The 25,131-nt window shown below is 45.3% G+C and overlaps 1 protein-coding gene and 2 long non-coding RNA genes across 5 annotated transcripts in view; 2 read left to right on the top strand and 1 right to left on the bottom strand.

Moving 5' to 3' along the window:
• Positions 1–1,436: 1,436 nt before the first annotated feature.
• On the top strand, positions 1,437–4,961 carry LOC116216812 (uncharacterized). 2 transcript variants are annotated; one of them, XR_014884436.1, is made up of 4 exons: positions 1,437–1,596; positions 2,012–2,178; positions 3,272–3,445; positions 4,830–4,961. It is a non-coding gene; the product is annotated as an uncharacterized LOC116216812 (long non-coding RNA). The 2 variants fall into 2 exon arrangements; XR_014884437.1 differs by having other exon boundaries at positions 2,012–2,182.
• A 52-nt stretch (positions 4,962–5,013) lies between these two features.
• Positions 5,014–25,131, bottom strand: part of MARCHF4 (membrane associated ring-CH-type finger 4) — an 80,708-nt gene continuing 60,590 nt past the window's right edge. For both annotated transcript variants that reach the window (XM_085228285.1, XM_085228284.1), the window contains exons 3-4: positions 23,715–23,907; positions 5,014–5,375 (exon numbers count right to left, since the gene is read on the bottom strand). In XM_085228285.1, the coding sequence (XP_085084411.1) occupies positions 5,014–5,375; positions 23,715–23,907 (555 nt within the window). The remainder of the gene's footprint in view (positions 5,376–23,714; positions 23,908–25,131) is intronic.
• LOC146544003 (uncharacterized) lies at positions 6,927–12,564 on the top strand. The gene is made up of 3 exons (XR_014884327.1): positions 6,927–7,011; positions 9,481–9,641; positions 12,353–12,564. It is a non-coding gene; the product is annotated as an uncharacterized LOC146544003 (long non-coding RNA).

Below are 25,131 nucleotides of genomic sequence, written 5' to 3'. Positions count from 1 at the left end.
GCCACGGGTTGGTAGATGGTTGCTCCCACACTGATGAGTAGCAGCATGATGCTTAATCAAAGTAAAGGTTTTTCTTTAGAGGAAAACAAAGAGAAGCAGCTTGAATGACTGACTACTGGATTTGGGCAGGAGATGGTCTTCCAAACTGGAAGGTCTTCAGAATTGTCCATCATCTACGGGTCTTGGCTCTGATGTTTTACTGCTGCCAGATGCAAGGGTTTTGAGCACTGTTATGGAATTGGCAGACATGAGCAGTATTTGCCTGCCTCCCCAACTAAAAATGCCAGCATCCAGTGACTCAAATCTCTGTAGCTGACTTGCTCTTTTCTTGGGTTACCCATCATGGTAAGGTAGAATGTGAACTTCAGCACTTTGCTTGGGAAACTACATCAGGGAGCACATCTGATTTACTCAGAAAACGTCTCATTATTTCTGACATTTGAAATCAGAAACCAAATGTTAGCTGCGTATAAGAGTTTTGATAGTATTATAGTCTTCTGTGGCAACCAATTAACAGCAGGCTCTGAGATTGGCAAATATACATCGAAGAGGACCAACTGGCTTTGACAGAATCTGACTATTGATATAGTCTTAACGAACACTATGTTTTCTGATCACCTTGGTCCATATTCTTGAGCCATTACAGGCACAGATGATAAGAATCTGAATTTGGCAGTGGGTGTTTAGCAAGAAAGTGAATGGCAAGAATGGAAGAGCTGTGGAAGCAAGAGGCCAGCATTAATGTAGTAGGCGAGAATAGCAGTGACAACTGACACAGAGCAAAAACACCTTTGAAAACCATAAAACCAGAAAAGCATTATCAGAAAGACCTGTCAAAACTGATTAAAATCGGGGAACTAGCAGAAATCACAAGAATGAGCAGGACCACACACACAGTTTTTGATGATGGCTGAACAGAGTCCCCCACATTGACCACCACCAGACAGCACTGGAGGACCACAAAGCCCAAGAACTGGGGGGTGTCCACAGTGATAGGATTTGGAATTTTTCTCCAGTGGGAGAAACAGCTGCCAAATTCAGCAAACTTTGTTGGTGGAGCTGATGTGGCTGCTCTGTAAGAAAATACAGTAATGTTTCTTTAGGAACCCAGCAGACAACTGGAGAAAAGATGCAGGGGAAAAAGAGAAACCTTCTGCAACATAGGTCTGGCTTCAATACACAATGCGTTTTGCATGTCTCAGGTGTGTACTATCTCTATTTGCACATTTTAAAATCCTGCATAGTAGCATAAACAGGATGGCACAAGGAGGTTGTAGGAGTCGAGAGAACTGTGCTATGAAAGGAAGAGACCCTCATCAGTATTTCTGCCATCAATACTTTGGGGAGGAAAGAAAAGAGAAAATCCCAAACCCCAAGCCCCACACTAAATATGCACTTGTTCTCTTGGGCCGGCAGCCTCGAAGTTCATAAACTCGGAATTACCTTGTTTTGGAATAAGCTGTTCTGAAAATAATTTCCAATGGCTTCATCGAGTTTGCTTTGCTGGTGGCAGCCCTTCGGCTCCAAGCTGGCACGTGTACGAAGCTCTTTGAACAAGTTTTGACCTTCCTTTTGCCCCTCTGCCCATCAAGCCAGGTAATGACATGCTTTGTATTGCACAGAACACATACAATTGACAAGTTCATAGTGGTGTTTAAATATTAAACAATCTAGACAGGCTTTTGAGTCTTATGCCACCAGGAAAAGGCTCAGACCATACCCATCTTTGAAATTGGGCTGCGGGATCATTTGCACAGTAAGACAGACAATAAGACTTGTATACATTGCCATGCAACAGAAGAGACCCCGAACCGCCAGCCCTAAGTGGAAAGTTTATTTCTAAGCACAATATATGGAAAAACCAAACCAACAAACCCCACAGATATAGAAAAGGTTGTAGCAAATCCCTGGTCAAGTAGGACTTCATGTCGGTCACTACCCTGCACCTCACAGCTGTTTAAAATGTCATGCAATGGAGGAGAGGGCACTCAGAGGACACCCTCTGCTTCAGATCGAGGCGGATCTCCAAGCAGGAGAGGGCCCGTGGTTCTCCTGCTGAGCACTTCGGACTGTAACCAGCAAACAGGCAGCGCTGCTCACCCCCACCACGCACCTCGCGACTCCCTGTGGCACTTCAGCAGGCTTTGCCAACGTGGATTCTCACAACACCCCTGTGAGGTAGGTACGTATTGTTATTCCCCCTCTGTGTGGATGGGGGACTGAGCCAAACAGCCCAAGGCTACAGAGTCGGTGGCAGAGCTGGAGTGAGAGTAACGCAGAGTCCTGTGTGCTCGGATCGCTGTCACACCACTCTCGCACGGCAAATTGTGCTTCTGACCTGATAAGCTTTTAGCCTTTTGCCAAATTAAAGGAATTGGAATTCTCCATTTTAAATGAGGGGAGGACAGGGGGGAAAACAACATGTTGTCTGATAGCCTCCTGTTCACAGGTGTACACCTTCTCCTCCCCAAAACCACCACTATTACCTATCTTTTGGAATGAGCAGTTTCCAGGACAGGCGTGGGGGTGAGGCTGCTGTGTTTGCTTTTTTTTTACCAAGTTTATCTCTACTGTGAGTCAGAAGTACTTCTTCCAGAGACTGTTCACTGCAATACTGTCATTCTGGGATAGCTGCTTTTAGAGATTATCAGAATCCCCTCTTCTTCTCCTTCCTCCCACTAATGTCCTTTCCCTCACCTCAGCCAAAAGCACTCTTTGGTGGATAGTAAGATTGGTCAGATAAAGGTACAAGTGGCCTCAGAAAGCATGCTGTTCATGTCTGTCCTCATCACATCAGCTTTCTTGGCTGGTGTTTTATCTCCCAGATTCTCTGCTAGAGCAGTACCTGCTCTGTTGCCTTCTGATATTCAAAGGGACACTGTCAAGTAATCTGGATGAAAAACATGGCCCTGCCTTAAGACTCTATCCTCCATCTTCAGCATTACAGAATGGCTGGTAGTTCAAACCTGGGGGCTAAATTTGACACCTCCTCCAATGCAGAAACACTCAGCCTATAACAGCATTGCTGCTGTAGGGGCTGGTGGCTCGCATTTGCCATGGCTTCATTAAAAGCTGTGGGAGATGATGCAATGACTACAGGCAGTCGGACACAGCCACTGTGTGCTGCTGCTCAGCATTTCTGCAGAATGGGCACGGTTTGGCTGAAGTCATAGCAGTTTTTGGGAAGGCTAAGTTCAGGCTTGATCACTGCAGGTTCATTGTTTTTGGACTCCTGAGCTGCTGCTCAATGAGCTGATCTCTCTGTTTTTAGGCTTTCTACTCTGATGCTTGCTTTGTGGCAGCTGCATCAGCAAAAGAGCTCAACCCCAGAGAGCTGGGAGATACACTCCGAGGACTGAGGACAGTGAGCAGGAAATTGGAAACATGGATCGCCTTCTGTTGCAGATGAAAGGTGGAGAAGGACAGGGATGGTAAAAGCAACAAGGTGAGTAGAGAAAACACTACATGCCAAATGGAAAATAACAATATCAGTAGGGAAAGAAATTTTATTTCCAAGATTGTAAGAGAATATTACAAACAATGGAGAGTAAAAAAAGCTCAAACTCTAAAAACTATTTAAAAAGTACTTGACAGTGTCCCTTTAATATCCACAAATGATTCAGCCATTGTGCATTGAAAGAGAACATTCCTGAAGAGCAACAAGTACCTTTGTGGATGTATCCCAGAGAAGGAGACTTATTAGAAGTGTTATACATTTGATCAGCAACTGTGCTCCCTCTTCAGACTAACTCTCTGTTGAACTATTGAATGGAATAGACTCTGTAACAAACAAACTGGATGTGAAAGGTTCAGCCTACAAGACTGAGACTGTTACAAATTGAGCAGCAGGGATAAAGACACTAAAAAAAAAAAAAAAAAAACCACATATTTCTCAAATGTATGAGTATGTGAATCAGCAAGGTAGCAGAAACCCACGAAGATGGGTCAGTTTTTTGTGACTGGAGTAAACTGGAAGGAAATTAATCTGGGATGCCTGCATGGAAAAATGGTGTGTGTGAATGGGAAAGATGTGGATGCTGGATTTGGGGTTATGAAGGCATAAATCACACCAGTACTTGTGCTTGAAACACCCGCGGAGCATTTGTACAAAATTCGCCAAAAATGCCTATATGTTGAATAAAGGTCATGGAAAGCCCTCCCTCCCCCCCCTCCCAACTCCACCCTCACAAACCCTTTGTCAGGAACATAATGAAAAATCGCAATTTTTGTTTTGGTGAAATTTGGGTACGCCTGGGCTTTGTTGCATTTTCTTGGCGAGATGATTCAATGGTCAGTTGTTGTTTTGTTGCTTTTTTTTTTTTTTTTTTCCCCCATAAATCACTACTGAAAAATCCCCAGCCATTTCACTTCAGATATCCTATGGTAAATCGAACAAGGTTCCAGAATGACTCATGAACAAAACGACTCATAGCCCTGGTTAATCACAGTCTGGAAAAAAAAAATACTCCAAATATTTCACTCCCTTCCTTGTTTATATAAATCTCACACTTACGTGTGTGTGTGTGTGTGTGTGTGTGTGTGTGTGTGTAGGGCGGGTGTGTACAGAGCATCACCTATTCCAGGTAATAGGATTTGTAAGACATGCTAAACCGTCTGTTCCTCTGCTTCCCCAGAACTCTGCCTACTCAGTTTTTTAGTCTGTATTGCACTTGTTTTGTTGTTTGTTTTTTTTTTTTCTTTTTGTGATTTGTGTGGTTGGGTTTTTTTTTCGTTTTTTTTTTTTTCCCTTTTTTTTTTTAAACTGGCTGGAAAACATTAACCTCTTTAGCATGAGTGTGCAGCTCTCCCTCCACCTGCTTTCTCCTCAGCTGGCCAGGTGCCGCCTCTTATATCTTGTGCAGTTACCGAAAAAAAAGAAAAGAAGGAACAGAAGAAGAAGAAAAAAAAAAAAAGAATAAAAGGGAAGAGAAAGAAAAAGGCACACCATGCTCCTCTGCGTTACGAGTTCTGCGTCTCCTCCGCTCTGCGTTAAGGCCTCCTGAATTCCTCGGCTCAGACCGTCGTGACCCTCATGACGAGCTCTCTGTTACTACTAGACTGACTCCTCTGTTCGTGAGGCCTCAGGTGGCTGAGTATATGCAGGATGGTGTAAGCACAGTGGTGGTCAGAGAGGGTGCCTGTGGCATGGCCGGCGGCCCGGGCCCCGCTGTCGGCCGGAGCGGAGTTAGTGGCTGTACCACCAGTGGAGGACGAGTGGGTGGTTTGGGAGGAGGGACGCTGATTTGTCCTGGTCCCTGTTTTTTGTTCCTCCATGTCCTTTGTTTTGTCATAGTTCAGCACTTTCCACTGCTGATTGACCGCCTGCCACCGTTTAAAAATCCGGTAAACTGAGGGCCCTTCGTGTATTATTAGACCTGGAGGGAAGGTGGAAAGAATTAAACATAAAGTAGAGATAAACTTTAGAAGCACCATCATCTTCATCACCCCAGCATCGCGCCCTCCAGCTGGCTGGTCTGCTCAGCTCTCCCTCAGCTTATTCAGTGATATATGATGGAATTATAGAGTCCATGGAAGGGACCCTTACAGGCCATCTAGTCCAACCCCCTGCAATGAAGAGGCACGCCCACAGCTCCATCAGTGCTCAGAGCCCCTCCAGTCTGGCCTTGAGTGTCTGCAGGGATGGGTCTTCCACTACATCTCTGGACAACCTGTGCCAGTGCCTCACCTCCCTTATTACAAAAAAACTTTTCTCTCGTATTCAGTCTAAATCTCCTCTCTTTGAGTTTGAAACCATTTCCCCTTGTGCTTCTGCTCTGCTGGATCCCTTTCCCCCTGAATTAAAAGGATTACAGCTTCATCTCAGCAATCAATAAACAGGTCTTAAATGCAGCGGAGTGAGTTACGCTCTTACAGCAGAACAGTATCTGTTTACCAATAAATGCCTGAGGTTTATCTATCACAGAGCTGGTTTTGCATGCTGCATAGGCATGATTCACCGTGTGTTTGGAGGGTAAGTAACTGCAGCTGACGTGCCGGTGACGTCTGCTGCACTAACGTCACTGCAAACTCAGAGCACATCTCCCCACACACACTGCAGCGGAGCAGACACACGCACAGAGGCCAGGGACAGCAGTCAAAAACAAGAAGGGGCTGGCTACACCTGTGAATGGTTTGTCATCATTGGCAAATGTCTGCTCATTGGCAAAGCAGGTACCTTGTCAGACCTCATCGCTTCCAAGGGGAGAAAACAACACACTTGGAAAAAAAGAGCTTACGTAGTTTCTGCTGTGAGTGTGCAAGGAACGCAAATGTCCTGTTACCCATCTGTATGCACTAGAACTAATATCAGGGGAATGGCAAGTGGGCTTTAGGACACTTTACTTCTCTGCATTTGAAAGAGAATGAGTTGCTCAGACCCTTCCACCAGGAGTTAGCTCATCTCCCAGAACTCTGTCATCCTCCCCACAGCAAGAGGGCTGGAAGGACGAGATAATGCCAGAAGTGGTTTGGAAGATGACATTATGTGACTATGAAGCATTGACACCATTCAAGTTACCAAGCTTTGACTATACCCTTTGAATGCAATGCAAGCAGCAGTGCCTACAACAGTGTTGATTTTACCCACTGAAGCTGAACGAAGCTCCCCACGTAGACTGGCTTAGTTGACACACTGTAATATAGTTAATAAGCTTTACTGGAGATTGGGATTTATGCAATGTGAGAGGGTCTCTGTGTCCTTGATTTACAGCCATCTGTCCGATAGGAAAGTGCCCCTGTGTAACTGAAGCCAGACCAGCAGGTAGGGCATGTACTAGTTGAGTTAGCACGTGGATAACTTCATTCTTCTCAACAGTGATAGCTTCACTATTCTTGGTCACCATCAACATTACCAGAAACACTTGTATTAAGAGCAGTTTTGCCTACCTGTTCCAGGAGTTCAATTACGAGAGCAAAGAACAAAAGACCTACAAGATGCAAGAAGCAAAACCATATCAAAATGAGGAGGCTGCCTTGTCCACTGAGGGGTGATGATGTTCACAACAGGATACAGTAAGTGGTTTACTGTTATCCCTGATGAATTGAATGTTGGGGCTTTACCCTCCATCCAACTTTCTCAGACTGTTTCTGATGACAGCCAACTATTAAGTAAACCAGTTCCATATAAAAAAAAAACAAAACAACATATCTGAATGTCATCCTACCATTAAGACTGACTTCCCTTTTACCCACTGGTGGTGTGCAGATATCTAATTTCTCAGGGCATGCATCTGACTTTACAAACTTTAAATTCTAGGTTTACTGCTATCTGAGTTTCTAGCCTTTCTGATTCTAAACACAACTAGAAGCCCTACTGACTTGATCAGAAATTAGCTTCAGGGGGACTCATATTCATCTTAATGTAGTGCTGAGCTTGTTTACTAGCTGTAGAAGTAATTATATGAGTTAATTTAAGTATTCAAATCTAGCTATTTTGGAACATGGAAAATAGATGGGAAGTAAAATGGGCTAAAAATATGGGCGAGATCCTTATTCTGGTTCTCATAAACCACTGAGATTGCACAGGTGTAATCCTGTAACGATGCCAGTTTTTCAAAATGAAATAACATGATGTCATAACAAAACAAAAAAAAGGTGTTTTTTCCCGTCTAGTTTGGAACATGGTTGAGAATTCTGACATCTTCTGATCAAAGCATAACCATAAAAAGCAGGACTAAGGGAAAGCCTGCAGATCCAGCCAAGGAGACAGCTTTGAAGCAGGGCTAAAGTGGATTGGTCCATGACAAGGGACATTAGACACATATTTAAATGAGCTGTCTGATGTGTAATGAATGAAATTCCACTCTGATCAATGACAGAGCCAATATTTCTTTGAGACCACTTTAAGCCTTGGATAAAAGAACCAAAATCAAATATTTTCTCCTTGGCTGTAGAACATCCTCCATAGAATCAAATCCATTCTCCAAAGTATTAAACACTGAGCCAGGACTGTAAATCTATTCTTAATTACCTTATCACAAATATTTAATGCGCAAGCTGATTCAAGAGGGCTGTTTATAAAATTCTTGTTTGTTTGCCTTCTAATTATAAATGTTTATGATCTTATGCAATTAGCTGTGTGATGCTGATGGATGGGTTGCTGAGTCAACTGAGCACCTGTTTTCTTAGATAATTTTGGTTTCCAAATATTTATGAAAGTGCAAAATAACTTGTTTTCCTCTGTATTTGCGGGGCTCTAAATTACTTATTGATTTCCCAGTGTCAAGCTCAGGAAGCTGTAAAATTAAAAAAGAACCAAGCAGAGGGGTGGGCAGGGAGGCGGAAGTAACGGTGATTCATTTGCAACAGCGAATGCCAAGATTAAGCAAGAGTCCATCACTTCATATCAACTTGCAGGATGCTTAACACTTGAAACAAATTTGGTCTGCCTGAGTTAAATTAGGTTTGGAATTCCTACGTTCAGCTGTGTGTACCCCCTTCCAGAAACACTCCTCCCTTGAGATTCATTCTGGTTAAGAGAGCTGAATCTTTGCAATTAAAGGCCAGAGAAAAGTGGAAAATCCTTCAGGAAGAACTGTGTTCAACTGCAAGCATCCAGCTGGAAGCAATTATTCTGTAAGCCAAATCCTCTACATGTGGGGAAGATAGCAAGTTGGTGTGAACTCCTCTCTTTGTGAACTTCTCTCCTTTCAACTCAGAAATATCTCTATGAGAATTTCAGATGGATTCCAGTAGTGGCCTAATCCTTTTCCACTCCTCTCAAGTTTATCCTTCCCTCTTCTGCTCCACAAAATCTGTTCTCAACATATCCTATGTGAAAGACATCCTCTTCAGAAAGAAAATCGGTGTGAGTTTCACACAAATCTGCATTGCTCCAGATTGTTGCCAGGTCCATGAAATTCCTTTTTGTAGTGTGGTGAAATGAAGCTCCTACAGAACGTAGGCGCTGAAGATGAGTTCTTCTCATTTTGTTTACTCATGCAGAGACCTGACTGGACCAGAATCAGAGGAGATTCCTTGAACTGAAAATTGTTGAATGTCAGGGGAAATAATCAGGGAACTTATCATATATGCTTGTCTTGCTTTTATGATTTAACTCTTATGTCTGTTTGTTTCCAGGATGGAGGCACAGTAAAAAGCCAGACTGAGCTTTGGTCATGCTTAAAACATGCTGAACTCGACAGTACCAAAAGGATACTGTATTTATCTCTTTTTGCTATATTCACTCTCTTATATATTAGACTTTCTTGCTCCTTCTATTATGACTTTGTTAGTCATGAGTCCATGCAGAGTCAGACCATGGGCAGCTCTGAGGAGCTCTGTAGTGTCTAGGCAGAAAAATCATTTGAAGTTGGGCAGGCAAGGACTGTGCCAGTGCAGTTGCATACACATGTCCCAAGCAGCTGGGAAAGCAAGCTGACAACTGTTGAGTCTGGGAAGGATCTAGCTCTTCCATTTATCCACCAGCCTCGCTCTCATTCTCTTCCTAGAACAAAGATATCTGTGCTATTTCTTTTCCAGATGATCAAGCTGTTGTCTGCAACAGAGCTAGCACTGCTGAAAGCAGTTCAAGTTCCACGTTCTACTGATTTGCACAGCTATGCCTGAGCTTCTTCGCACCGAAGATGCAGGAATCGGAAAGAAGAGCATGACCAAGGGGAGAATCATGGCCCAGAGATAAGGTTGATATCACTGCAGGGTTTCTCTGAGCCTTGCAATACCTGCCCACAACACACTGTGATCCACAAGGGCAGAAAGGCAAATATTCATAGTGCCGAGGGAGGATAGAGAAGCTGTATGCAAGGAGCCCTTTGTCTTCTGGGTTTAGTTGGGACAGATGTGCACTGCCATTGGTGAGCCTGTGAGAGCTCAAGAGAGGCCCTCAGTAGCCAGAATGGCTGTTGGCAGAGCATGAGCAAAAAAACAGATATAAAAGAACCCAAATTTGAGCCTCCAGATAGGCAAGAGGGGATCAGCTAAGGTACCACCATCCTGTGAGATTAACCCAAGAAGCTGCAAGTCTTCAATTTGGAGCAGCAGCTTCCCAGAAATGACAAGCAGTCACCTTGCGCGCACTGTCAGCTCTACCACTGAGCGATCTTTTCTCCAGGACCTCCAGCCTCTAATTAACCTTCCTCTCATTCCAACACTTGCCATGCATTTTCTTGAAACAGACAGGTAAATTCTTGGGGCAGAAAGTGTTTCTCCCATTTGCCACTAAAGAAACCATGAAAACAAGGCCTTTGCTGACAGTGAGTGTTACTTTGCCCTTGTGCTGTCACTCACATTATCTACAGGAACAAAAATCACAATCTGTCCTAGCCAGTTACTCTGTCCTGCTTCTCATAAAGCCCCTGCCCTGTTATCTGAGCTGTCATCTCTTGTTTCCACCTTCAGCAGCTCTTCCACACTTCCGTTTCCTTTCCAAATGCAGTTTCACCTCAGCCAGACTGCTGCCATGCTTTTGCCTGTTTCTGATGCTTTCCTTGCTGAGTGTCAGGGGAAGATTATGGCAGCTGTGATCAAAGTTAAATATTTGCATCCACAGCAGTGATGGCTCAGGCCAAGGCCAGCCAATCCTCCTGGGAGATAGGGCTTTCATTGCTGGACTTTCCCCCTATTGACATAATTGCATACACATACCCTTCTTTCCTCTCCTTTGAATTCTTTCATCTTTTGTGGCAATTTCAAATTCCCCCACTTCACTTATTTTCTTGCATTAATCTCATTCTGTATGCTCCATCCTTGCCCTCCTTTTATCTTAATCTAATAGCAGAAAAGTGGCTGTACTAGTTCAGAGAAGAGGTCTGCCTGTCACAGCATCCCACCTCCAGCTGCAGCCAACAGTACAAGAAGCCAGAACAGTACAACATAACAGGGAGAGGGATTTTCCCCTGACGGGTTCTGCACACTGTGTGGACATGTCTAGCCACAGATGGTCTCTTTAGAATCATAGAATCATTTGAGTGGGAAGAGACCCTTAAAGCCACTGGGTCCCACTCCCTGCAGTGAACAGGGACACCTACAGCTCCATCAGTTGCTCAGAGCCCCTCTAGCCTGACCTTGAGTGTCTCCAGGGATGGAGCATCCACCCCGGGCAACCTGTGCCAGTGCTTCACCAACATTCTTGTCTCCCCTCATTTAGTTTGAAACCATTTTCCTTTGTCCTATCACAACAGACCATAGGTTTCCAGTGTACTACACTGAAATGTACTGGCTTCTACTCTGAGCTCTGCTGTTGTTCAGGTAAGGCTGGCCCTACACACCCCAAATTCTCATAGTCTCTCTGAGATTGCTCCATTCCAAAAGATACTTTAGAAATAACCATGAATGTCTCATGTCAACCTTATGTCTCACAATACACAAGAGATGAGTCACCAAGCTCCCAGCATTCCCTACAGTCCATAGTACTTTTCAGTGCATTCCCCTGTGCTTTAGCCCTCATCAGTGATGCAAGAGAGTCCTTGGTGATAAACCTGGAAAAAAAAAAAAGAAAAGAAAAAAAAAAAGAAAAAAAAAAAAGAAAAAAAAAAAGCCAGAGACACCTTTCCTTGGAAATATGGGCTGGGAAAGGGGCATCTGGTGTCTGGCACCTCCTCAAGGTCTCTTCTAGCTGAATCTGACAAGTTCTTTAAACAACACGACATCTTTAAATCCTCCAGAGCCAAGACTCAAGGCTGTAGAATTGCTCAACAGGCACTAGTGAAGTGGATGAACTAGGAAGTAGGTAGATTTATAACTGAAAGTAATGCCATGGATCACTGCAGACACTACACGGGCTGACTGGGGAAGGAAGAAGCGACTATCAAGTGGGGAATCAGGAAATTCTCTTCTTCCCCTCACTCCTGTTCATCATCCCCAGAATCTCTTCAATTTGATACCCTTTTTCTGCAAGGAAGGTCCCAAAGAGTGCAATCCCCAGAGCAGAGGTGCAGAGTGAGGACTATAATGCTGCCCTCCTCGCAGTACCCTGCCACATAACATGCTGATATGTGGTCACAGCATCACTGTCTCTGGTACTGTGACTGCCTGGCCCAGCTTTTGTTAAGGGTTTTGTTTTCTCTTTCCCAAGAATAGCACTTTGCACTTTCTTTTTATTTCCATCTTGTTGATCTCTCCAGTTTGGCAAGAACATTTCAAAGTCTGATCTGATTCTCCAGAGTGCTTCTGGCCTTTCCAAGTTTGGTGTCATCTGCAGATTTTATAATAGCACTTCCTGTTTCATTATCAAAGCCATTAATAGAAATAATGAAGAGAGCGGAGTCCAAAACATTCCTACTTGAAATGTGTTTCCAGTACACCACTGACAACAACTACAAAAGCAGTTTTTCAATTGGTTGTACATCTGCCTTTTAGTTACATAATCTAAACCACATTTCACTGTTTTCTCTAGGGGAACCTGAAGGCAAAGCATCAAAAGCATTGCTCAAGCCATGGGATGTCAAACCGACTGCTTCTTCCTCAGCCACTAGGATAGTGACCCTCCCAAATCAGAGGTGGTTATACTCTCATGCTCCTCAATTGGTCAGTTAATGATTTTTTCTAGTATCTTTCTATGAATCAGTTAAACTCCTTTGCCCTTCATTTCCTTGATCTGCCGTTCAAACCTTCTGCAATGACAGAGATTATATTCAAAGCTAGGTACTCTGCCTGCATTTCCCCAGCTGCCTGGCACCTCCTGTGTCCTCCCTGAGTTCGTGATGATAAAATGCTCATGGGTCAGGGATTGCTCCTGCGGCTTCCTCTGTAGTTCATTAAAATGTGCTGACAAGGACACAGCTAACTTGTCTAAATATTTTTGAGTCTGTTCTTCTCTGATTCTGCCCTGGGCTCCTTTCTCCTCATTAAAATTATTTTAGTTAAGTTTTGAAGACTGAAACAAAGGCAACATTTAATGTTTGGCCTTTTTTTTTTTTTTTTTTTTCTCCCCCATCAAGTATTATTTGAGCTCTTACACTTGCTTTAACATAACCTTACGGACCCATTTCTTGTTGCTTTCTCTCTCCCTGTATGGTCATCCTGGGGCTCAGGTCTGACTGGTCCCTATGCCTGTGTGATTCCTGGAGACCTGTCATTAGTTGCAGGCTTTTCTTTCTGCCTTTTTGTGATTGCAGCTTCTGATTCTGGGTCCTCAAAGAGCTCCTGATGCAGCCTCAGTGCTCTCTTCCCACGCTTCTGAGCTTTCCCCTGCACAGGCACAGTTTGCTGTTGTGCCTTTAGTATCATCCCTTTTGGCAACCGCGAGCTGTTCGCAGCTCTTTCATCCTTCTGATTCTCTTCCCAAGAGTTACTCCCTGCTCTGCTCCCCTGAGGCTGCTGCTGCTGCTGCTTTTCTGGAGTCCATTATCCTCACATCATACATTTCTTGAGTTCAGGAATGCTTTCATCACACACTCCCTTTTCGTACAAAGTACTGCTACGTTCAGATTTTCAGGGATTCTTTGCTCTCAGGAAAACTCAAATATGAAGGATAGACTCCTTCCTAACTCTCATCTGTTTTCCAAAATATAATTTTTTTCTACACCATGTTTCTAGTGCTTAGTGGATAGTCTACCCTGCATACATGAGGGTAATGGATGAGCTGGGACCTCTATGCCATTCTTAAGACATCTCTAATTGTTGTGAGGCACCAGAGCAGTGAGCAGAATGCTTTTAGTCCACAGGATATCCACTAAAGGTCTGCCCTGAATGCTGATACAAGGAGGCTGTGCAAGCTGGGAAATGTCCGGCGTTGAAAGATACACAGCATACACTGAAAACTTATTCATAAAGATTAGAGCTCGAGTGAATGCTTAGCATATGGAAAAAAATAATTAGCTGATTATAATCAGGCGTTTTCTTATCAATCATTCTCCGTGCACATTTTTTAATACCTCGAGAGATGATTAAATATGTGCAAGGCTGAGCTGTGCTTTGGCCAAGCAGAACTGGGATGGCTGTGTGGCTGGGCCTTGTTCACTGCTGTTGATCGTAGAATTGTTTAAGTTGGAAGGGACCTTTAAAGGCCATCTAGTTCAACACCCCTGCAGTGCACAGGGACAACTACAATTGCATCAGGGTACTCAGAGCCTGGTCCAGCATGACCTTTGGATCAGTGGGTGATATGTGCCATCACGGAGCCCATGGGTCTGAGGAAGACAAAACACTCTTTCTTCTCCCCATCACCCTTAGGTGTATTTTCTGTAATGGGATTGCACTGACAGGCAGGTTTCACACCTGTCTCATGCTTGGCTCTCCTCAGGTCACACGGGCCACAACTCTGGCAAAACTGAAGATGAGCCCCCACCAGTGTATGCAGACAAGCTGCTCCCAGCTCTCTTGGTGAGGTACTTTGTGAAGGGGTGGACTATTCCCTTTCAGATCATTAACAGGACAAGCAGGCCCCCAGTCCCTCTGTTGCTGATGAACCAGCAAACTTTGGCTTAGTGCAGCTTGGCTCCTCTCATGCAAGCTGGGCTTGAAGGACAGCTCTGCCTTAATGCTTCCTCAGCCCCAGGTGGGCCACAATCCCCTGCAATGATAGCAGGAGCTCTTCTGCTTCCCCCCTCTGCTCCATCTGGCAGAGCAACAGGAGCAGCAGCCCCATCTGAACTATGCCCCAAGCTCTGCACAGCCATTAGCACCCGCCTCGGACTCAGCAGGATTCCTGCTGGCTGGAAGAGGGATCAAAGTGCCAGTGTCTCATAAAGTCACTACAGTTGCTATTGCACTGGTAGGAGGTGCATCACTTAATCCACTGGGATGAATGGAGAGGACAGGTAGAGACTTTCTGTCATAGGGCTGACGGGAGCTGGGGTCAACATGGTATAGGTGCAATGTAGAGCTTTTATGGCTACCAGGCAGAAGCCAGCTTCTCTGAGAGCTGCTGCCTCCATGTGCAGTCAAGTCCTCTGCCCAGCCATGCGTACCTCCACAACACATGGCATAGCCCTGTTGGGCTGAGCTGGTAAGGCCCCAAATAAGGAAATGGAAGAAGATGATATCAAGTGTCCAAAGGATAGGAAATTCCTTTCCATTTAGCACTCCCACATGGTTTGTTTTCACTGGGAAAACAACATCAATTGTCTGCAGGATGCCACTTGTGATAGAGGATCTGGGCTGGCCCTGGGAACCACACAGAGCAGTACCATCACTCTAGAAATGCCACAGTATTTTCAGCTCTACATATACAATCTACCAGCCACGACTCTCCCACCCTGCACATTTGCACTCCCTCCCTCAGAACCTGGACAAAACAAACAAAGCAAAAACCAACAGCAAAAAGGGGTAAAATAAACCTCTAAGTAATCCTCGCTCAGGAAACAGTCAAGCCATAAACAAAAGCACTCCTGCAAGCTCAGCTGGCTGTGGACAGCTACAGCAAAATGGATGTTGTGCCCTTAAGGGCCCTTGTACTCCTGTGGTATTTAATTCGTAGCACACGATAAAGCAGAAGATTAAAGGGCAGTCTCTACCTATACAGGCAGCAAAAAAATGGAGACTCTTCTTGGAAAAGGCAAATAAATAAATAAGGAGTGGAACTCCACAAGCAGAATGCTCTTAGTTCTGAATCATACACCTCCACTATTCCTCACTTGTGAGTCTACCTGTAACTGTGCAGCTACAGGGTTTAAAGGCATTGCCCATATACCCTGTTCTCTCTTCCAGATTCTCCTCCTTGCTCCATAGTGAGGATTGTATGAATCTTTTTGGCCTGTTTTTTTCTCCTCACATTTACAATGGAGACGGCACCCCACACCTTGATAGGACATTGTGCACAAGAGGTACATGGCAGATGCTAGTGGATCCTTAAAAGAAGGGAACAGAAGATCAAACTGGATCAAAAGGGCATTGGCCTGGTGCACACCCTGGTTCACTGGGGACTCTATGGGTCTCCTTTACATCTTCAGGATGTTCTCTGACAGAAGTCCAGGGAGGTGGATATTTCTTTTGTTGCCACAGCAGTCAGCCCTCCTGGTGAGAGTTCTAAATCTTCCTATCCTATAACTAATACCACTTTGACTAAGGTGCTGCTTTTGTAGTCATGCTATATCCTCAGATATTCCTGGGACATTTCTCTAAAGGCAAAGCTGGGCAACAGCATTGTTTTGTATAGAGCTTTGAAATCTGGCATCATATCAGCTTGAAGCAAGACTTGAAAAGTCATGCTGTCCCCCAGGATGGAAGTATATGTATATGTACATGTTTTCAGACAGATGAGAATGTTTCATTTGGACTTGCTTTTTTTAATGTATTCCAATTCTGATGCTGAATTTAAAATACTCAGTGTGAGCAGTCATCTCTAAATGCTAAATCAAAATGCTTTGTTCGGTAATGATCAAAATATGACATTTGCTTATTGAAGGTACAGCTAATATCTCTCTGTTTTTATTAGGAAATGAAATTCTGTAAGGGAAAATGGGGATAGCTTCACAGAATTTTTCATTTTCTGAGGGCTGCAGGTCCTGTCTGAGCCTAACCCCTTGAGATTGCTTCTGCCACCAAAGCACTCTTCCGCTAACTGTGCAAAACTAAGGAAGAAAATCAGAGCCAAGAGGCCAAGGGCCATGTTTATCATTTCTGATCCATCACTATCCAGGATCAGATCTTGACCTGAGACCACCTATGCTCAATTCTTGATCATGGAATTGTTGTGTATGGGTCTGAAGGATGGCTGTCCTTAGGAGAAGAACTGATCAGTCACTGTTATAAGTGATTCCAGGGCTGGGTTATTGTGCCTTCATGTTGATCTCTTCTTACCTCTTCCTCTGGCTTTTTCCATTTTAACTATACACCACAATTTATGCAGCTGGTGTGGAGGTTGTGCCAGCTGCTTACAAGGGAATCTCCTGCTATGACAGGCAGGTGAGTGCTCCTGCCTGTGCCTGTGGATAGGAGTTGAACCCAGTGACAAAAGGCTCTCCATTCCAACAGAGGATCCGGTGATAGGGAAGCCACGTTCTGATTATAACGTATCAGAAGATGCAGTTCACAAAGCAGAAGGATTTCTTCTCCCCCTTAGAAAATGTTAATTATGTGCCCTTGCTAAATGCTAAACACATTGATCCACTGGAGCAGAGAGCACCATATGGTTATTCATGACAAAATACATCTCCAAAGCCCTGTTGCAACAGTGGGAAACTGTATGGAGCTAGATGTGGCGAAGGATTTGGGGACTGAAAGAACGTATGTTAGAGGCCCAGGTTCTGCTCTCGTGGTGCTGAAAACCAAGGCCCATCTTGTAAAAAGGGAGAGAGAGGGCGAAAAGGGAGAAAAAAACTGCCATTGCTGTGCTGGAATTCAGAATGCAAGTTGAGCTCCTGCAGCAATGCCCGCTGGTGAGAGCAGCACACACATACACACACTGGCTGGCCCACTCTGCTCTTATTGAATAATCAATACAGCATTAGATAAAAATAGGTCCCATCTTTCAGGAACGGAGGGGTGGCATGGCTTGGCTTTGCTGAGCATCCACTGTTCCTGGATAGTGGCCAAGAAGCTGGTGGGCAGCTCAGCTGTGCAGCCTTGCTGCTTGTGCTGCTGGCCCAGGTACAAGGCCCTGAGTGAATAGTAGCAAGGGATCATCCCTGCCCATCTGGATTGAGAACCTCACAACACATCCTGCAGGGAATGCTTCTGTCTCCACAGCTGATAAATCAATGATTTACAGAGAGACTTTTAGGGGGGCATGCACATTTTGGCCAAATGTATGCAAACCAAGATTCACACTATGAAAAAATGAGCCTGCCTTCTTCCATACTGCCTTCTCTGTTGACAGGGCATGGGCTCTGGTCATTCCACTTAGCTCCTCGTAGCTCATGGAAAACTGCTCTACAGTGAGCAGGGAGGTGTCTAACAGCCTAAGATCCCCCTTCAGTCAGATTAACATGCAAAGCTGGACTGTTCATCCTGTCCCCCTCTTGGGACTGTCCTTATCTATCCTGGCCTGCTGGCTCCATTTTGAATGTTAGTTGAGAGAGACCTCTTAGACTACAGGGGCATTTTAGCTACATCTGCTTCTAAAGAGACCTCTTGGGATTGACTAATCTGGGACCGTGCTCCCAGATTGTCCTGCCTGTTTGCAGGCAAACTGGTCAAAAAGTACCAGCATTAAGCTGATGGGAATGGAAGACTTGTGAATACTCATGGGATTCTTACAGGTGTGTTGATAGTATACGTGTTTGCTTTCTGAGTTGCCCTCAGGTTTATCCTCTGAAGACATTTCATAGAATCATAGCATCATTTGGATTGGAAGGGACCCTTAAAGGTCACCTAGTCCAACTCTCTGCGATGACCAGGGACACCTACAGCCTGACTTCCAGTGTCTATGGGGATGGGGCTTCCACCACATCTTGGGGCAACCTCCTCCAGCCCCACACCACCCTTATTGTAAAAAATGTCTTCCTTATATCTAATCTAAATTTCCCCTCTTCTGGTTTGAAACCGTTTCCCCATGATCTCTTACTACAGACCCTGCTAAAGAGTCTGTCCCCTTCTTTCTTATAACTCCCCTTCTAGATAGTGAAAGGCTGTTCTCAGGTCTCCCTGAAGTCTTCTCTTCTTCAGGCTGAACTTGTCTTCTCTGTTTTTTTCTCCATATATAGAGTGTCATCAAGAACATGTGAGCTTGTTGCTTTCCCAGAACTTATTCCCTGCTGCTGTAGCAATTCCTACGTTCTTTGGGAAACTTCGCAAATCTGAATGAAAGCAACTACTTTTGAGAATCAGATCATTTATACAGATGAAGACTAAGACACTGGAGGCACTTCTCAGTTTCATTTTATTTTGTTGGGACTTAGGCTCCTAAATCCTTTGAATGCTCAGGGCCCAAGTAACCTGTCTAGAAAACACCCCGAGTCTTCCTCAGCCTGGCATTTCCTCTAGGAAGCAAAGCTCATTTAAAACAAAACCACATTAGTCTTGGCAGGAAGCTTGAATTGTGACCATCGCAAGGAAGCTCCATTAATTACTGCTCCCATTGCTCTATGAAGGATCAAATGCTGTGGATCAGTTTTAATTGGCTATTGATTTCTTATGTTATTACCTACGGTTGTGCTGAGATCCCGTCAGACATATTGGATGCTTTTGATTATTCTTGCTGGCAGCTGGGATTAAAAACAGTGGGCACACACTTCCTGATCTGTAATGGATTGCCATGGTGTGCCAACAAAAATCGTTGGCAGGATGAATGGTCCTGCTCTGCCTGTCTCTTGTGCTATTGAGCTGCAGTGCAGCTATGTAGTGAAGGCAAATACCCTCAGGGACTGGCTGCCAAGGAAAGCGAGGGAAAAGCTTCAAAGAACATGAGGATTTAGTGCCTACAAAAGTGAGCAACTGTCAGCAGCAAAGCAGGGTGAGTCAGAGTGCAAGGATTGGTTGAGCATGGACAAAGCATCAACCCCACCAGACAGCAACCCAAGGAAAGGCAGATCAGGTTGCTTCTGCATCGCTGGGGATAAGCCCCTGACATGTCAATCACAGGGATGCCATGTGTGCAAAAACAAGCAGTACTGCACGCATACACAATGACAGTGCTGCACACAACAGCATGCTTATGTCCTTCCTGAGCCACATTTCTCCCTTGGAGCAGGCTTGGTGATTTCCTAAGCCTAGGCTGTGACATGCTCTCATTAGCTGGCAGAGTTACTCCTTGTTTAGCAGGAGATTGTTTCCTGTCCTCCTGACCCCAAATGACACTTTAATCTACAAACACCGACTTTCTCTAATTGCACCTTGACAGAAAGAGAGACAAACCCCTCCTTCCTCCTCCAAGGACTGTCATTTAATTAACAGGCAGGTATCTCTCAGGATTTACAGTCCAACTCTAAGCTGCCAATCTCTCTACTTGGTCGCTCAGGCTCACTCCACTTATCTTTACATTTCAATACCTGCATTTCTGCTAATCCCTCTTTAGGCCAGATTTCTGAATTTACCTCACAGAGACCTGTGGGGAGAGCAGCTAATCAAATGGGCTGTCCCTACCGCTTCTCATTCACTTCCTGGCCACAGATCTCAAGGCTCTTATGTTGTAGATGGCTTCATAGCAGAGCAATACCTATGCTGGCACTGTTGCCAGTTTCTGGTTTAATTCAGCTCTCATGTCTGTCCTGTAGTCATGACGAGATGTAGCACACATAAAAGAGAGAGATCAGAGTGAAAGACATTAGGGCTGGCTGGATATCAAGAAGCATTTAGTCTGTTCCTCCTTCACAAACTGGGATCATCTCTCTGCAACCTGTTCTTGACATATGTTTTTCTAACAGGTTCTTTAAAATTTCCAGTATTGGAGACTCCTGCAAATTCCAAGCAATTCTTTTCAGAGCATCCTGTCTTCCTGTTAGATATCTGAGAACAAAGGGGAGAACAATGCTGAAAGACCATCTTGCACATCTTGCCCAGATGGATACAACTTCTGGTGCACAGGGCCATGCCTTCTGTCTTGCTAGTTTTGAGGAGCAGATTCATTTTGTTTTGGTTGTGATTTTGTTTCTGTTGGTGGGTGCAGGGGCAGCAAATGGTATCTGTCCATTAAGCTTTCTTTGCTGAGCATGCTGGGATCTAGCGGAGTTCAGAGAAAGTTTGTGTATTACTGCATGTGAGTGCCTGAGTCAAACCCTCTGAATTTAAATGCATGGTTCAGTAGTCTCTGGGTTAATGCTTTCTTTTGAAAGCTCAGCTTGGAGCAGATCAGACAGTTTCAGAGCATGTGCATGTAGCTCAAGTGAGGATAATAATCACCAAATGATCTGTGTGAATCTCAATTTCCATGTGCCAATTGTTCTCCTGGACAAAAGTGACTCAATGACTACTTAAAGGACTTCAGAAATGGAAGAACAACCAAAGTGGACACAGGCAGGAAGTGGCAAGGGACTCTGCTTCAGCAGCACATCTGCTCACATGGAAATCATAGAATCAGAATTGTTTGAGTTGGAAGGGGCCATCTAGCCCAACTTCCCTGCAATGACCGGGGACACCTACAGCTGGATCAGGTTGCTCAGAGCCTATCTTGCCTTTCAAACCTCTGCTCCTCTGACAGTGGAAGCAAAACTCAGGATCAAACTGATGGAAGGAGCAATTGGAATACACACAATTAGTGTAGGATCGACAGAATAGCATCTGGAAGGTAAGGCTGTGAGTGTTATGTTAGCTGGAAAAAAAAACAACAACAAATCTAACAGGACTGAGTGCATCTAAATGCACTTTCCCCATCACTGAGCATTTCTTAGTGCCTTATTTTTTTTGTACCCGTCCACAGCCTGGAAAGCAAAAGGAGAAGAGGGCTGGGCTGTGGAGGAGGAGTTACAAAAATGCACAGACTGCACCCTGGTATTTCTAGAACTGTTGTCACTACAATTATCCATGAGAGGTTTTATCCTGAACTTGCAGAAGTGGAACTAAAGCCCTGGGAGGAGTAACACCAGGCTTCAGGCAGTCAGGAGCAGAACTCTGAGACTCTGGAGCCAGTTTCCCCATGGGGCTGTGAGGCCTGGGAGAAGAATAAAAGATGGGAAGTAGCCGCTCTGCACCGAGGAACTCACTGTCAATCTTTTAGAGAGCTGCCATTGCTGCATCCATCACAGTCAAGGAAAGCTGCAACCAATGAGGAGTTCATAGAATCATAGAACTATTTGAGTTGGAAAGTACCCTTAAAGACCATCTGGTCCTACCCCCTGCAATGAGCAGGGACACCGACAGCTCCATCAGTGCTCAGAGCCCCTCCACCCTGATCTTGAGTGTCTGCAAGGATGGGGCATCTACCACCTCTCTGGGCAACCTGTGCCAGTGCTTCACCACTCTTATTGTAAAAAAATTCTTCCTTATATCCAATCTAAATCAATTAAGCAGCTGGGATTGCAAAGACCACAACACAAGCACATTTTAACACTGGTGCTGACTGCATGCACATATCAGTTTTCCTAGAGAAATGTATGAAATGTACACAAAGGGCTCTCATGGTACAAAACGTCATCTCTCCAGGCTGATCATGGGTGGGCTGCCTGAAAGCGCAGCAGACATGCTGCACACAACATGACTGGAGCCAGCTGTGAGTGAGCACTGCTCTGAGGTGCTGGGCAAGAGAAAACATACACATCAGGGCACTGCATTGTAGTTTGTGGGAAAAACAGCATGTCTGGCCTACCAGGGCTTCCAGCTGTGCAGGGAGGGCTGCAAGGCAAGGGGCTGCTCTCAGCTGCAGCTCTGAAGTATTTCTGGGAATGGGATGGCCCCTTGCTCTCTGGCTGGAAAAATCAAAGCTCACAGCTTGGGGCAGTATGCTTAGTGGTGACATCAGTAGAGATGCAAAGGGATAGAGAGGAAAAATAAAGGCCAGATCTTTAAAAAAAAGAAAAAAAAGAAGAAGAAGAAGCAAAACCCCTCAAATACGAATCTTTCCGCCCAGCTCCCTTTCAGTTCCTAGCTGGCATAGCTTGTTCTCTGCCATGTGGGAGGATTTAGCATCTATTGACAGATGAGCTAATCAGCTCCCCTCAGCTCTTGAAGCTTTATCAAAGCCAGTTAATCATATTACTGACGTCTGCTCATGCCACGGCTCTCCACTTCTGTCCTCCGACAACAAGATGACACGCGTGCATGCCACACGCACAGACAGATCACTTTTTTCCACTCCCAATCACACCAACAAGAAAATGTCACCGGGGCTGCTGTGCCAGCACGAGGAGGCTGCCTGTCTCTCTTTCACCCTCCTTGGCCACTTCTTGTTGCTGTAGATCTGTGGCAGCTCACGCTGGAGCAGACCAGCCTCATGTCTTGTCAAGACAGGGGTGGCAACAGTGGAAAGAACTGGTCTGGGTTTCGGCTGTCCTATCCTGGAAGGATGCTGAACCCAGACCAGGGCTTGCTGCCAATACCTCTCTTCCTGAGGCCTGGTTTGTGTTACTTCCCTATCCCAATTTCACTAACTGCGATATAGACTGTACTGCTCTTCCTGAGGGCTGACCTGGGGGCTGTGCTCCTTTCCTCAGGAATGGTTCTACTTACACTAACACTAATCCACCAAGCCAAGACTACTGCCTTATCCTGTTTTTTTTTTCCCTGGAAAACTCATTCTGCATTTATACCAATAATGGAAGAAAACAGGTATGAGGAGCCTTCTGGAATGCTCTTTACTTCCCAGCAAGGTCCCTCAAATTCACATTATCTGGTGGCCTGTGCTTGGGTGGAAATTGATGCTTGGAGATGGTTGGTATTTACTTGACTGTTTTGGTAACTACCACTGCTTAATGGCCTGGCTGGTGAGTGCCTCTGCCCACAGGTATTGTCAGCCATTTCCCCCGTTCAGGCTGCCTGCAGGGACAGAGACCTTGCCCTGAACCCACCACCCTCCCACAGCTACCTGCACAGACACGCACTTGGAGAGTGTGGTGCTGCAAGGTGCAAACCAGAGCATGCCATGGTCAAACACAGGGCAGTCCCTATATCAGCTATTCCAGAAAGGCACGAGTTTCCTCCTCAGTGTTAATCAATACTTGCCAGTCTCCCCCAGACCTCCCTGCCCTCTTCTTGCTTTGAAGAGAGATTTGTTTTTCTCTGGGCTTGCTGCAAGTCCCTCTGCCAGCCCAGCCAAGGAGATTCTCCAGGACTACAAAGACTGGCAGAGAGCACTGTAGAAAAGGTGTCAAAAAAAGCAAAGAATGGGAAGAACAGAGGAGGTTCAATCCGAGAACAGAGCCTCTCCACACCATCTCCTATTCCTCTCTGCAGGTGAGTGGGCAGTCAGCAACCCTGGCCATGTGCTGTGAGAGGTGTTCACCCACCTATACAGACAATGTCCATGAAGCCATACATTCCATAGCAGATCTGGAAGAGCAGGTCCTGGCGCTGCCATTTGGCTGAAGGACTGAAGGTCGACCAGATGAGCCACGAGATACTGGCGATGAGGAAGAGGGAACCCAGGATGGCCGCTGCTATCTGAACCTTCTCAATGACTGTCAGGGAGATGGCCTGCCACTGCAAGGGATGGCAAGAGGGAGAGGAAGGGAGACAAGGGAAGGGAGGAGAGAAAAAGAGGAGAAAGGAATTACATGATGGACATTGCTGTTTTGCAGTGATTCGTGGAGATCCCAAAGATCACCTATGCCATATATGTGTACCCTACACATAGATGCTTTTACCCGGTCCACCTTGTGGCTGGAGATGAACCTGGCCATCACAAGCCAGGATGCTGCCTCAAATCGAGGCCAGGCAGCAGCCTTGGTGATGGCATCCTTTTACCACAAGATTTGTCTCAGACAGCCATGCAGGTCTTCTGTGAGCAGGCTCCGTGCTGCTTGGTGAGATGTGACAAGATTGCAGCAGTACATAAGATCTCATGGAAGCAATACACACCCCACAAAATGTTACCAACGATGAAAGTTGCTGCTGCCAGGACTCCCTGCCTTTAGGTGATGACATGTTCAGGCTGTTTCCTAAGGTAAAAGGCAGTTCTTCTTCCTCAGAAGAAGAAAAAAAATAGTACTAACTCCCCCAAATCCATTTGCTTTGTCAAATAGCTTTGTATAAGCTACATTATAAATATCCAAAGCCCGAACTTCTCTCTGTCATCCAGAATAAAACCTCCTTGCTCAGATTTATGCTGCTGAGAGAACTGTCCTGTAAAAAACAAGAGCAGAAATTGCTTTTTCTAACAAGACTTGGGGGGACATGGCCCACAGTGCCTCCTGCAAATCAGAAATCAAATGCATAAACAGGCTGGGAGAGATGGAAATATATAGGCCACCTTTAGCTGTGAGATACATGCCCTTGAAATCTCAGTAGGGCCGGTAGAAGGATAAATAAAGGGGGACTTCAACCTCCTCCAAGTGAAGAGGATTCGGAGAGATTGAGCATTTTAGCCTGGATTCATGCCAAATTCAATGTCCAAGTGAGGTGTCAGCTCTGGAGAGCCCTGAGCACCCTGCCTCTTTGTCAAACACATCCTGGGACACCAGGGTCATGTGTCAAGCCTCATCACCTTATTTTGTATGGCAAGAAGGCAGTTTGCTCTTTAATGTCCAGACCAGCTAGAGGTCACCAACGTTTTTGGGATGCAGGGAGAACTTTGCCCCTTGCTCAAAGGGCAGTAAGGTGACTTGTGCTGCCACAGAGATGCGCAGCACTGTTACCATTCCAGTTACCAAACTCCTGGACTGCATGCAGTCTCCTGCAAAGCTCTGCTTTGGAAAAGGTTGCATC

This window comes from Meleagris gallopavo, chromosome 7 (genome assembly GCF_905368555.1).
Source record: "Meleagris gallopavo chromosome 7, MGAL_WU_HG_1.1, whole genome shotgun sequence".
Lineage (NCBI taxonomy): Eukaryota > Metazoa > Chordata > Aves > Galliformes > Phasianidae > Meleagris > Meleagris gallopavo.
The sequence above is the reverse complement of the archived record's forward strand: the minus strand, read 5'-3'. Positions and strand labels throughout refer to the sequence as shown.